General features: G+C 51.3%; 1 protein-coding gene across 1 annotated transcript in view; it reads right to left on the bottom strand.

Annotated features, from left to right (window-relative positions):
- The window catches only part of UNC5A (unc-5 netrin receptor A), a 106,183-nt gene that overhangs the window by 22,957 nt on the left and 69,376 nt on the right, over positions 1–13,850 (bottom strand). The window contains exons 2-5 of the mRNA XM_036751713.1: positions 11,590–11,811; positions 4,459–4,602; positions 3,753–3,856; positions 2,374–2,554 (exon numbers count right to left, since the gene is read on the bottom strand). Coding sequence (XP_036607608.1) covers positions 2,374–2,554; positions 3,753–3,856; positions 4,459–4,594 — 421 coding nt within the window. The 5' untranslated portion in view covers positions 4,595–4,602; positions 11,590–11,811. The remainder of the gene's footprint in view (positions 1–2,373; positions 2,555–3,752; positions 3,857–4,458; positions 4,603–11,589; positions 11,812–13,850) is intronic.

Raw genomic sequence — 13,850 nt, 5'->3', positions numbered from 1 at the left:
ATGTCAGAGTCATAAAGGATCTCAAAACAAGTAATGTCAGAGCTGGAAAAGAATCTTAGAACGTAGAATGTCAGAGCTGGGAGGGACCTTAGAACACAGAAGGTCAGAGTCGTAAAGGATCTTAAAGAATCTTAGAACACAGGATGTCAGAGCTGGGAGGGACCATAGAACTTAGAACACACAGAATACTAGAGAAGACCAACCCATCATTTTACAGGTGAGGAGAAGCAGGCCTACCAGAAAGCTGGTGGTGCAGTCAAGACGAGACCCCAAGTTTCTAGCACTTTCTCCACTGACTTCCTAGCATAACACCTCATGGACTGATCTTCCATCTGCTATTTCCCCCACCTTCTATTTCTTCTCTCTGAAGGTACAACTTCTCTGGTCTTGGTGCCAAGGAACCCTCCAAAGGACATGCCTCTGGAGCCAGTCCTTCACGTGGAGGTTCAAAGACAAGAGAGGACTCAGAGCCCGGCTTGGGAGAAACAGATGCGGCACAGAGGGCTAGTAGCCAAGTCTCCTTCTCAGCACACAGAGACCACCATGCAGATCTGAAAACCTGGTCTGCCTGTACCCAGTCTTGCTCCTGGGGACAAGCCAACTCAGACATTCATCCATACCTGGTGCTATGGAGGGAGGAGAGGTCCTTCCTGCAGGGGAAGTGGCTGAGGGAGAGTCAAAGTGGAACCCAGGGGAAAGAAGCACTAATGGGGGGATTTTAGACACTCTAACAAGACCTGACTCCATCTAGTCCAGCAAATGTTTAGCCTCTGCTCAAACGCTTCCAGTGACAGGAAATTCTTTACTTATTAAGGCAGAGTCCATTCCAACTCCTGAACACCACTGAGGGCTAAGGCATTTTTCCTTATGTTCAGCCTAAATCTATTTCTTCACTTTTCCTTACGGTTTCAGAACAAACACAAACCCTCTTCTCTAAGACAGCTCTTCAGACTCTTACTAATGGCTGTTGCACAGTGCTTTGAGGCTTGTGAAATACTTTACAAATGTGACTTCATTTGATCATCACAGAAACCCTGGGAAGTAGGTGCCACAATTACTCTCATTTTACAAATAAGATAACTGAGGCAATGAGAGGTAGTGAGTTGCCCAGGGTCTTTTCGACTCCAGGGCCAGTGTTCTATTTACTGCACCATTCAGCTGCCTTGAAGGCAAGTATCATGTACCCCACAACCCCCGAGTCTTCTATTTTCCAAGCTAAGTATGCCCAGCTCCTTCAGCAGCTCTCCAGTACCCTCACTAACCTGCTTGTCCACCTTTGGATATGCTCCAATTTGCCAATATCCTTTTAAAAAGAACAGTGTCCAGAACTGGACACACTCCTTCCCGGCGGGGACTTGACCAAGGTAAAGGACGGCAGCCCTGTCGCCCCAAGCTAAAATGGCCTCTGGCCCACCTGCCTGGCCTGAATGGTGGGACTAGTGCGATGGAGGCGGCTGAGTGACCGATGCAGGGTGGCCATGGTGGTGGAGGCAAGGGGCCAGTACCTGGGCACAGGGTGGCACAGGCGGTTTTCTGGCCGCTCTGGCCCTCACAGAAGGAGCCCCCGTTGAGAGGTGCCGGGTTGGTACAGCTCCGGCTGCGTTTCTGCCAGCCTCGCCCACAGGTGGCACTGCAGGCTGACCACTCCGTCCAGGTCGACCACCCACCGTTCACTGGTGTGGGACAGAGAAGGGACCGAGATCAGCAAGGCCCGAGGCTTGGCATGGAGCACCTCCCCAGGGTGGGCTTGGGGGTGCAAGTGTTGGGGCCAGGGACTCTGTAGAAGCAATGTCCTTAGCTGTGACCAGACCCTGTGCATTCCTGGCTGCAAGTGGAGGTACCCCAAGGCAGAGAAGAAGGAGGAGGTGAGGGCAGTGGGGTGGGGGAGATCCAGACTCTGGCCAACTCCCACACGGGATCCTATCTCCTACGTTATCCTCTCCTGGCAGCCACTTGCAACGACACCCAAACAGAGGAAGTACTACACTCCATCCCAGAGATCAGCCCAGATCCGGGGTCCTCTCACCCCAGCCTGTGCTAGGAGAAACACTGCCCCCCACCTCATGCGGTCTGCCAAGGAATAAGCACCCCCTGACCCCATCCTGCACCCATACTTCCTTGGAACATCCTTCTGCAGACCTCTTTTGTCCCACATTCATGCCCCTGCCTGCCATCCATCTCCTGTTGCACCACCAGGCAATGTGCCCCCCAATCCCATGGCTCCCCCTTAGATCACAGCATCTATGGTCATGCGTCTCTCTCAGACCAGAGCACCTATGGCCCTTCTCCAATCACACAGTTTCACATACCCTCCCTCCCGTCATGGCCAAGGCCACTGAGAGACCACGGGGGAAGGGGAGGGTGGTGGCTCACCATAGACAGTGACCGCAGCAGAGGAGCTGCGGCGACGGGCCACGATGTTCTTGGCCACACAGGTGTAGTTGGCCGTGTCGGCCAGGCGGGCCTGGCGCACCACCAGGCTGTGCTCCCGGGTCACGTAGACATTGGGATCCAGGGAGGGGTCAACTAGGTCCTCGTTTCGGAGCCACTCCACCTGGGAGGACAGGGAGATACTAGCATATTTGTCTACACAGGCTCTGCCCAGAAGGGCTCTACCAGGGAAGGTGATGGCTTTGGGGAATGCCTGGTGTCTATGTTATTCCTCATCTATGTGGTTCCCTCCTAGGGGGGTACTGTCTGCATGAGCCCTGAAGAGGGATGGGGGGTGTAAGCTCTGCCTACATGGGTTCTGCCCAAAGAAGACTGTGACGCACGGCAGGCAGAGTAGCCAACGTGGGGTGCCTTCTGAGCTCTTAGATTTGATGTGCAGCAAATGTGTTCTGGAACAAGCATTCTGGAACAAGCACCCTGGGCCCCCAGGCACGAGACGACGGGGGGTGGGGGGGGGGGGGGGGGTGGGGTGGGGGTGGGACTAGAGATTAGTATGATGATGCCCTGTGGGCCCAGGTCAAGGCTGACCTTGTCTCAGCCCCGGGTATACAGAGCAGACTGTTCTTTGTAGAGTCTGAACATCAGAGCCGGCAGACACGTCAGCGCTCAACCAAGTACAGTCAGCAAACTGAGATCAAGAGAGGTTAACTCTCTGGCGGCTTGCCCAGGGTCACAAAAACGGTAAACAGTAGAGCCAGAATTTGAACCCGCATCCTTTTATTACAAACGTAAGGCTCTTTCTACTACACCTCACTGCTGTGAGCACTGCGTAGGTGCTGTCTATGGGACATGGGATACTGAACCCCCACAAAAAGCCAACCAATCAAAAATAGCCCCAGTCTGTCGAGAGGGAGTAAGCCCATGCTGAACGGGCCTGAGCTGACCTTCCCTAGAGACCCCCTTACCACATGGGCCAACAGCTTGAGACTATAGTGCCCCCCACCCACAGGCAGAAAGGCTGGGCTAGACCGCTTTCACTATCGTTCAAGGCCTTACTTATTTGGATTATAGGCTCAGAGGGACTTGGAGGGGCCTCAGAGACCATCAAGTGACTAGATTCTATTTGTGCAGGAAAGGAGGCCCAGAGAACAGAAGTGCCTTGCTTGCCCAGAGTTATACCCTGAGCTGACTAAACACCCTGGTGCTCTGAGGGATCCAGCTGGTGTGTGGGGCTGGGGTTGGGGGGTGTCCAGAGGAATAGGAAAGAGGCTGAACATGCTAACTCCACAGGTTCCAAAGTGGGCTGTGAGCTGGGCCCTCTCGCCCCTATGCTGCCCCACAGACCCAGGCCTGCCACTTACCTCAGCAGGAGGGATGCCCTCAGGCGGGCGGCAGGGCAGGACGATGCCCTGCTCCAAGGATACTTCTTTGGCCAGAGGCTCCTGTTCAAAGTTCTTGCGCAAATCTAGGAGGAGAAATGAGAGGGTTAAGGGCTTCCTGGACCTGGCACAGACCCTGCCAGGCACTGAGGAGGACTTTTTCTTGGGCACTGGAGCAGAATTGGGTACCTGTGGACTCTGCAAGGTGGCTAGCCCTCTGGAGTAGTGGGGGGAACAGGGTCTGGGCTTTGAGGGAAGCAGGCAAGAGAGATTCTACAAACAAGGAAAGAGGCTTGTTCCAGAGCCTGGAAATGTGGAGTCAGCCAGTGGTCTTTTCTTTGGCTAAACTCAGGGCTGGAAAGGGACTCAAACCTTGACTGTCCCAGAGGCATTCTCTATCTTGGGGTTGGAGGAGGGAGGGAAGTCTGAACTGGACCTACTGTCCAACCCCCTCAAAGTTCAGGCCAGGACTGAGGCCCAGCATGGGGAGGCCCCTGAGCCCCTGTCCCTAGAAGACTCACTTGACTCTGCCTCCACATCCAGAGAAGTCTATTCTGGCCCTATTTCCATCCAGGGAAAGACTCTCCAGTCCTACCCCACCTCTTGGCTCAAGGAAGGTCCCATAATCCTCCTTCTCTGTTTAGGACAGTTCATGGTCCCACTTCCCAGTCACCCCCATGGTGCTCACAGGCAATGCGGACATAGGCCTTCTGGCTCTTGGTGGTGCCTGAAGAACTCCAGGCCACACACTGGCACCAATACTCCTCCAGACCAAAGACTTTTTCCACCTGTTGCCTGGAGATGTTGATGCGGACCTCCATCATTGGCAGCCCTGGATGTGGAGGAAAAAGACCATGAAGGGTATGGGATGGGGCTAATGTTATCCAGAGGACTGCTAGGGGATCTCACTGACTTGGGGGGAGGTACATGGATCTCAGTTCTGGGGAGCCACCAGAATGTGGGCTGCCTGAGTGGGGAACCCACAAATTCAAATCTGGCCAAGAGGTTTGTGGTGGAGGGGAGGGCCATCATTTTAGGCTGTAATGAAGCTGGGGTGATGTTAAAGTTGGAACAGACTTAAGAACACAGAACATCACGGCTCAAAGAGACCTTAGAACACCAGAGAGATTTTCAGAGCTGGAAGGGGTTTTGGAGATCATGTAGTCCAACATTCCTATCTCCACCCTGTTCTATTTTACAGATCTAGAAACTGAGGCTCAGAAAGGTTAAATGCCAAGGCCCAAAATATGTGCATGTGCTGGGGACAGGGTCAAGTGTGTCTGGCAGGTACTGTGGGGACCTGGAGGGCCAAACCAGAACATTATGTGCAGAAGACATCATGTGCAGAAGGTAGAAGGGATGTGTGTGTGTGTGTGTGACTTCTTCATCTGCTGGAGGGCTAGAGGCATGAGGTCCACTGAGGTCAGAGGCAGCACCAGCTCAGTCACAGGTTTAATTCCACTGCATGTGTGAAGGATTAGAGATACTAGTGACAAGCAGCAGTGAGCCCAGTGGTTCGGATGCCAAGGCTTCATCTCTGATCTCCAAGCAATCATCTCCCTCCCCACAGGGGGGACAAGCTTTTCCAACTTCACTTCCCAGTCATCCATCTGTACCTCTGGCCACCAGAGAGACAGGGAAAAATCAGGATGACACGTGAGGTTCTGGGTGGGGATGTTTTTATGACAAGACATCAGGGAAGGCTTCCTGGAGGAAGCTGGACTTCAAAGGACATGCAGACTTCAGGCAGGGAGTATCTCTGCCAGCCATGGGTCTGCCCCTCTGGCCATCTCTCCATCTCACTCAATGGCTATTATTCTGTTCCTTTGGCTGCTTCAATGTCCCTCCAGTCCCGTCCTCTCCCGTTTCTCCTCCCATCTGTCTGTCCCTCCCAACACCTGTGTGTCTGGTCACCAAAAGCATGGTGCCCAGGAGAGCAAAAACTGTTTGTTTCCAATTTCTCCTCCTCCTGACCCCAATTTCCCTCGGGTCACTGGCTTATCAGAAAGAGAGAGCAAGGCAGGGATGGGAATGTGTTTCTATTGTTAACAGAGAAATTCAATTAGGGCTGCAGTGCAGGGAGTCAGGTCTGAGCCTGGCAGAAGGAGCCAAACTTAGCTCAGCTGGTTTAGATCGGGGTGGGTGGAGGTGTGTGGGGGCCGTCCTTTTAATTTGCTAACCTGACCTTCCAATGCCACCTGTCTTTGTTTCTTGCCCCCTCCCCAAAGAACAAACGGTTAGCCCCTCTCTACCCCTGGTCTTGGATCTCATTTTTACAATTAGTGTGGCACGGTAAAATCAACCCCAGGCTAGGAGTCAGGAGGCCAGGTTTGAGTCCTGGGTGCGAGTCCCTGGATTCCTACTCTGATACTCCTTAGCTGTGTGACTTTGGACAAGTAAGTCATTTTACCTCTCTGATGCTCCATTATAAGATGAGGGGGTTGGATTAGGGCCCCTCAGCTCTGATATTCCATGTTCTCAGGTCCCTTCTACATCGGGCATTCTAGGCATCTGGGTCAGCGGACTTCTCTGGGCCCCAGCTGTCTCATCAGTCACACGAGGATAATCACACCTGCCCGACTGGACCCTTTCGAGGTCCCTTCTAGGCTGAAACACGGATCCTGTGCTAAATCCTGGCTAAATTTTTGTTTTTCACTGGTATAGGGAAGAAACTCTTTTCTACCCATGTCCAGTCTTGCAGCATTTCCTGGGGGCATTGAAAGGCTGCCCAAGGTCATTCCACTAGTATGGGTCAAGAGACCTAAAGGCCACCTCTCTGCTGGCCTTGCCAAGTTAGCTCTGCTAAGGTGTTGGCTGATAATAAAGGCATGGACCCTCCCAGGGCCACTTATACCTCTACTGCCTAATTTACTCTTCTTTCTAACCTCCTGTTTCTGTTTATGCAACATCTTTATTATGTCTCCCTTTCTGATATTTCCACGGCCTCTCAAAAAGTTTTCACACCTTCACTCCCTATAATTCTTCCTTCATACCACCAACAGAATAATCTTCCCCAGATTCAGATTTGATTATGTCACTCCTCTGCTCAAAAGTCCTCAATGACTCCCTGTTACTTAATGAGATGAAGTCAACCCCCTAATTGGCATTCGGGGCCCACCACCATTTGGCACTGCCTCACTTTTCCTGTCTTATCTTGTATTCTTCTCTTCTATAAAGTCTGTATTTCAGCCAAACCTATCCTGTGTTCTCCTTGGCTTCCAATGCTTTTTCTCACACTGTTCCCAATGCCTGGAACTGTCCACCCCCTTTTGCCCACTGCTGTAATTCCTACATGTCATTTAAAGATTAGCTCAAATACCACTTCTTCCAGGAAGCCCTCCCTGATGTCTTGTCATAAAGACTTTCCCCACCCAGAACTTTGCTGTTTTGCTCCTTTCTAAAAACAGTAGTCACGTAACACTGCTTATTACCTGTTCTGATGTCTTATCCTCCTACTAGACAGGACCATGCCCTAAGCTTTGAACTGAACCAAACAGGCAGTGACCATGTGGAACCTCTACTCAGCTTCAACCCAGCAGCCCTAACCCTGGCTTTAGCTGCGGCCTAACCTTGGTCCCCCTTAATCTCAACCTCTCTTCTTGGTGAGCTTGAAAAGGGAAGCACAGACTGTGATCTGCCCAAGTAGTGGGAAATGACCCCCCTCTCTGTTTTCTCCCGCTCTGCTCCTCTCTTCTCTTCTCCTCTTCTCCCTCTCCCTTTCCTCACTTCCTTTCTTCTCTTCCTGCATTTTCCTTTCTCTCTCCTCCCTTTTTCCTTTCTTCACTTCCCCTCTTCTCCCTTACCCTATCTTTTCTTCCTTCTCCTCTCCTCCCCTCTCTTCTCCTCTTGAGCTCTGGTCTCAGTGTGGCCTGGTTATCTTTGCTCAGTTCTCCAGCCCCAGACAGGCTCTTCACCCAGTACAAGTATGTGCCCTTAATAAAAAGCCTGGGCAAAGAAAGCAGTGTGGGTGGTTTGGGGGCAGATCAGACCTGGACTGCCCTAAAATCATTGTTCAGGGCTAGGCTTAGCTCTGCTGACAGCACCAGGCCCCCTCCCCTTTCCTGCACTTTCTTTTCCTCTTCAAAGCCTGGGTTCTGTCCCTCCATATTCCAAAGGCCCATTGCAGAAATCAGAGACAAGTGGGGGCAGTGGCAGCTGCAGAGGACAGGTGTGTGTATGTGAGCAGATGTAACCTTGGCTGGCCCAGGCCCTTTCTGGGGATGCAGCAATTAAGATGTTCTCTCTCTCCCTCCCTCCGTGTGTGTGTGTGTGTGTGTGTGTGTGTGTGTGTGTGTGTGTGTGTGTGTGTGTGACAAAGACAGAGACAGAGAGACAGAAACAGAGAGGAAGGGAGAGAGGGGAGGGAAGGGGAAAAGGAGAGTAGAGAGGGAGAAAGGAAGAAGGAGAAAGAGACAGAGGCGAGTAGAGAGATGGATAAAGAGAGAGGGGAGCAAAGGGGAAGGAAGAAGAAAGGGAGGGAGGAAGAGAGAGGGGCCTGAGAGCATGGGCCTATGTAGAGATCAGTACAAGTAGGTTTGTGTTTGTTGACTAAAGTCCCTAGGATGACCTTACTGCTATATTTTCACCCTCTCATAAATCTGGTTCTAATAACCAATCAGTTTGTTTAACAAACAATAAATTACACTTTTCAAGACCGTGCTTAAATGCTTAGGTCAGCAAATATGGGTCTTTTATGGAGTCAGAGTTTCTGCTCTAATGTTTATTACATTTATCCCCTCCTTTTTTTTCTCAGACCTGGTAAAGCCATTGCACCAACCCTGCCCCCACTCCCAGTCCTGGGGTAGGAGGAGAAGGGTGAGAGCAAAAGTAGCCCTTTGCCACCTTATGCTTACCAAGGGCTGGCTGCTGCTGGTGGTAGTGGTAGGGCCCTTGCTCCCAAGCAAACATCCCTCCCATCTCCCCAAACAAGCTCTCTAGTGGGCCCTGGCCCCTTTACTGTGTGGGTCTATGGAGAGGCAGGATGATGTCATCCCTGGCCTGCCACTACCCCGTGACCTTCCTGGAGGAAGCTATTTGCCCTTTCTGGACTCTAGTTTAGCCATCCATAAGATGGGGGTGAGCCCAGCGCTGGCTGCCTCACTGGGCTACTGCAAGGAAAGCATCATGTAAACGTTGTGCACTACAGCAAGAGTGATTATATTATTATAATTAAATATATAACAAGAACATAAATACATATTATTATTAATAAGCAAAGGCTGCTCTGTCTCTCCAGCTCCACCGCCCCTCAAATTAAATTCTGGTGAGCTTTGAGAGCACAGAACAAGATCTAAGAACTAGAGGGGCCAGGACCCTTAGGGGTCGTTGGGTCCAAACCGAGGCTTCCTTTTTTGTCTTTATATGTTCAGCACCCAGCACAGTGCCTGGCACCATGGCCGCTGCTCATGAAAGGGCCCGTTACAACAAATGGTGAGAGAGAGAGAGAGAGAGAGAGAGAGACAGACAGACAGACAGAGACAGAGAGAGAGGAGATAGAGAGAAGTGAGAGACAGAGAGAAGAGAGACAGAGGAAAGGAAAGAGATGGAGAGAAGAAAGGAAAGATAGAGAAAAGAGAGACAGAAGTGGGGGGGGGGAAGGAGAGTAAGAGGGGAAAAGGGACAGAGGGAGAGAGAGGGGTAGAGAGGGAGACAGAGACGCAGAGACAGAGAGATATAGTGGGTGTGCAGGCTGTTTCCAAGGCCAGGCTAGAATAAATAGAGTGGTTTTAGGGCCAACAATTCCCAGGTCTTGCCATGGTCCCAACAGTGCAAAACACGATGCAGGACAGGCTTCCTGTTGGGGACAGAGTCACAGCACTTTGGGGCTGACAGTGCATAGGACACTGCACACAAGAGCTGGTTTCGAGCCTACAGAACACAACATTGACACCACCTATTTGATCGGGAAGGGAGCTTAGAACTTAGGACATGGAATGTCAAGGCTACGAGGGACCTGGAAGATTACCTGGTCCAGCTCCCTCGTTTTACAGGAGACTTGAAGTGCGGGTGGGGAGAGGGAGTGACTCTGTGAGTTAGCTAAAAGTTCCTGATGAGGACCAGAAGAATTAGGGGCTGTTCCAAAAGAACATTCTCTAACAGAAAAGGCTGGGCCAGGAATGGGGGTGGGGCAGAGAGGAGGGTTGGGGTCTGTGGTGACTGGGCCCATCTTTCCCCTTGAAGGTCATCCTTTCTGTCAGTGTTACTGATGGGAGCAGGTAAATGATGCATAAGGTCCTTAATGAGGGAGGGGACTATTGTACTAACCCCACTCTTCCCCAGCTTCCTGAGGTCTATGAGAGGCTCCGTCTGGAACTCATAATAGCCTGGATTTAAACTTGGAATAGAACTCAGGTCATCTAGGCCAACCCTCTCAATTTACAGATGAGGAAACTGAGACCCAAGGAGGATAAGGGTTTGACCCAAGGTCACCAACTATTAAGTGTCAGAGGCAGGATTTGAAACCAGGACTTCTGACCACAGAGCCAATGCCGTTTCTGTACCATTGTTCTCAATGGTTTCTGGTCCCACTGTGTGCCCAGCTCCCTGTGCAGTTGGGCCATCTGAGAGGCTCCTTCCAGTTCTGGATCTACAATCCTACGTTCCTTGTCCATTCAAGTTCCTCAGCTCTTCACTCCAGTTCCCCATTCCCTGGGCCAGTTGGCTCACTATGGGAAGATATAGCAGGCTACCAGCCCCTGGGAGGCCTGGGGCTGGGTTTGCCATTTCCTTCTTCAGCTCATGTTACAGGAAACTGAGGCAAACAGGGTTAAGTGACTTGTCCAAGGTCACACAGCTATTAAGTGTCTGAGGCTGGATTTGAACTCAGGTCTGTCCAACTCCAGGCCTCGTGCTCTATCTGTTGTCTGGCACATAGTTGGTATTTAATAAATGCTCAGTGACTGATGGACAGATGGGAGTGGTAGCCAGCCTCCTGACTTTGGCTTGTCTTCACACTCAAATCTGCCCACAACCAGAGCATTTTGTGTGCTTCTCTCTAACATACTTGTTGGAGATTATGGTGTATGGCAGTTATTCATGTGGTTGTCTTACCCCCTAAGGAGATTATGTGAGCTCCCTGGGGTGGGGGCAAGTCCTTGTCTGAGTTTTCTCAGAAGCAGAGGGCTCTACAAGGAGGGGCCCCTTCAGGAAGGGCCCATGGGCTTGGAGGGTCCTGGCCCTCCCAGTACCACAGCAGGAAGCCGTGCATAGGACCTGGCCTGAGAGCTGGATGGCCTGGAGCTAAATCCTGTCTCTACAGTTTCCTAAAGGGGTGGCAGTGGGCAAGGCCCTTATTATCTCCAGGCCTCAGTTTCTTAAACTGTAAAATGAGGGGAATGAACCAGATGACCTGAGATGGTCCAGGTCAGAAGGGTAGAAAGAAGGAAGCATAGACCAGTAGTCAAGGGGACCTCGATTCAATTCTTGGCTCTAACGGCTAATGTCCTGGGTTGTCTGGGACAAGCCAAGTCCCTGCTGTGGGCCTCGATTTCCGTACCAGTAAATAGAGTCAGACTAGATAGGCTCTCAAGCCTCTTCCAGCTGGGACATTGGATGTTTCTGTGATTGCTTTTATATTGAGCCCAAATCTGACTCTGAGTAATTTCTACCTACTGGTTACCAGTTCAGTCTTTAGAAAAAGCTGCCTTGACCCCAGAAGCCCATTCTGCTCTGAACACCACCAGAGCCCAGTGTCCCTATTTCCTCAGCCCTTCCCATCCTTGTTCTCCACCCATCCCTGCCCCCTTCCTCTCCCCTTACCCCTGCCCCTTTCCCCTCCCCCCATTTCTGCCCCCTCCCCCCATCCTTGGCCCAGCCTCACCACTGCCCTTCTCGGTGCTGTGCTCTGTTATGTGGTCCCCCTGGTGAACCCATTCCCCATTGCACTTGAAGTAGATCTGGGTGGCAGGGCTGGCCTTGCACGTGAGTGTCACTGGTTTGTTCTTGACAATGTAGACGTCCTCAGGCTCCACCAGGAAATGGGGTAACAGGTCAGGGTTGGCGCCAGGCACTGGGTTGGCCACAGTGGCACTCTGCTGGGCACCTGGGATGGCAAAGGGAAGGGATGAGAGCAGAGACACAACACAGCATCTTGGGCCTTTGGAGGAGACCCCAGAGACCTGTCCTAGGGTCTGCCCCTCAGACAGACCCCACCCTGGTCAGAGTTATGGTTATAAGATTTAGAGCTGTCAGAGACCAAATGGGGAAACTAAAGTCTGGAGGAAAATGACTTGCCCTAGGTTACAGAACAAGCAAGTGACTGAGATGGGAGACCAGGTTAAAAATAAAACTTTACTACGAGTGACCATATCAAGGAGAAAAGTCACAAGAGCGAGTACTAAGAGTGGTGCAGTCAAGATCACAAAGGCTGTTCTCTTGCTTAACCCTTGGCTTGCTGGTGGGCCCAAACATGGAACCCCCCACCCTCACCCTGCCTCCCTTTAATATCTATACATCTTCACTGGCCCCTCCCACACAAAAGGTAAATCACAGCCTTAAGTTGCATGGAGCCTTTGTGGTCATTTGGTCTCATCTGTATAACATCCCAAAGAAATGGCCACCCAGCTTCTGCTGGAATCCTTGGTGATAGCGGCTGCTGGTCCCCAACCCATCACCTACCAGGGCAGACCACTCTACTTTCTGCCAGTTCTGATCTGGAAAGAATTCCTAGTTCTGTTATGGAATTGTTTCTTATATTGAGCTGAAATCGGCTTCCTGCCCCCCCATACACACTGCTGCCCCCAGCTCTGTCCTCTGAGGCCAAGCAGAACAAATTGAATCCCTCTTCCGCTTGAGGCATTTATCATGTCCTCCCTACGTCTTCTCTTGTCCGGGCAACAGATTTCTTATTCTTTCAAATGATCCTCATGCGTCCCAGGCCCGGTTACCCTTCTCTCAATGCACTCTGGCTTGTGAGTGGCCCCTCTAAAATGTGTGGCCCACAACCATCTTCTCCAGTGCAAGCCAGATCAGGGCAGAGGGACTGCTATCAGTGGGGGCAGGGGAACCCCTCCTTACCTCTGTCCTAGCACCAGGCTCCACCTGGTAAGCCTGAAGGACAAAAGGGCAGAAGGAGAACACAAGAGAAAGTTGGGCCCTGACCCTCACTCAGGGCTCTAGGCTGGCCCTTTTGCTTTCCCTAAAAACTCAAGCTGAAAATGCCTTCAAATACTGGTGAGTATGCATTGTAACTGGGAGGCAGTGAGGTGTAATGGGAAGCGCGCTGAATCTAGAATCTGAGGTGGTGGTTGTTTAGTTGATTAATTGTGTCCGACTCTCTGCAACTTCATTTGGGGTTTTCCTGGCAGAGATACTGGTGTGGTTTGCCATTTCCTTCTCTAGCTCATTTACAGATAAGGAAACTGAGACAAACAGGGTTAAGTGACTTGTCCAGGGTCACACAGCTAGTAAGTGTCTGAGGCCAGATCTGAATTCAGGTCCTCCTGACTCTAGGGCTAAACTCAATGCACTGTACCACCTACCTGTCCCTTGGAGTCAGAGGACCTGGGTTCCAACCTGGCCTCTGCCAATTACTTCTTATGTGAGCTTGGGTGTGTGAAGCTCTACGAGCTTCGGTTCCTTCATCTGTAAAATGATGGGGTTGGACTGAATGGCCTCTAAAATCCCTTCTGGTTCAAAATCTCTGATCCTGGGAACTCTTGAAGCCTCAGTGCCCTTATCTGTAAAATTCACTATCTACCTCTTAGAGCTGCTGTGAGGAAAAAGAATTTGCCAAAGTGCTGTAGAGTTGAGAATAACCTTGTCTCTGGAAAGCACTGGGGAAGGAGGGGTACTGGTGGTGGTTACTCTATGGGGTTTATAGTCAGCTTTAAGCCAGGGTCAGAGCGACTTAAAATTCAGGACTAAGAGTGGGCTGGAAAGGAGGGGCTCAGGCCATCCCAGCTCCCCTTTTGGGTAACATTTAAGGCTTACAAAGTACTTTGCTCACAAGAGGTACAAGTACTGTTGACTCTGAGACTTGGAGCCTAGCATGACACCACCAGGAAGTCTCTGGGCTGGGGCTCAAACCTAGGCTCACTGACTTTTAAGACTAGTCATTTCTCCCTACATCGTAGTATGGCT

This window comes from Trichosurus vulpecula, chromosome 3, assembly GCF_011100635.1.
Source record: "Trichosurus vulpecula isolate mTriVul1 chromosome 3, mTriVul1.pri, whole genome shotgun sequence".
NCBI lineage: Eukaryota > Metazoa > Chordata > Mammalia > Diprotodontia > Phalangeridae > Trichosurus > Trichosurus vulpecula.
This window is presented reverse-complemented; position numbering and strand designations above follow the sequence as displayed.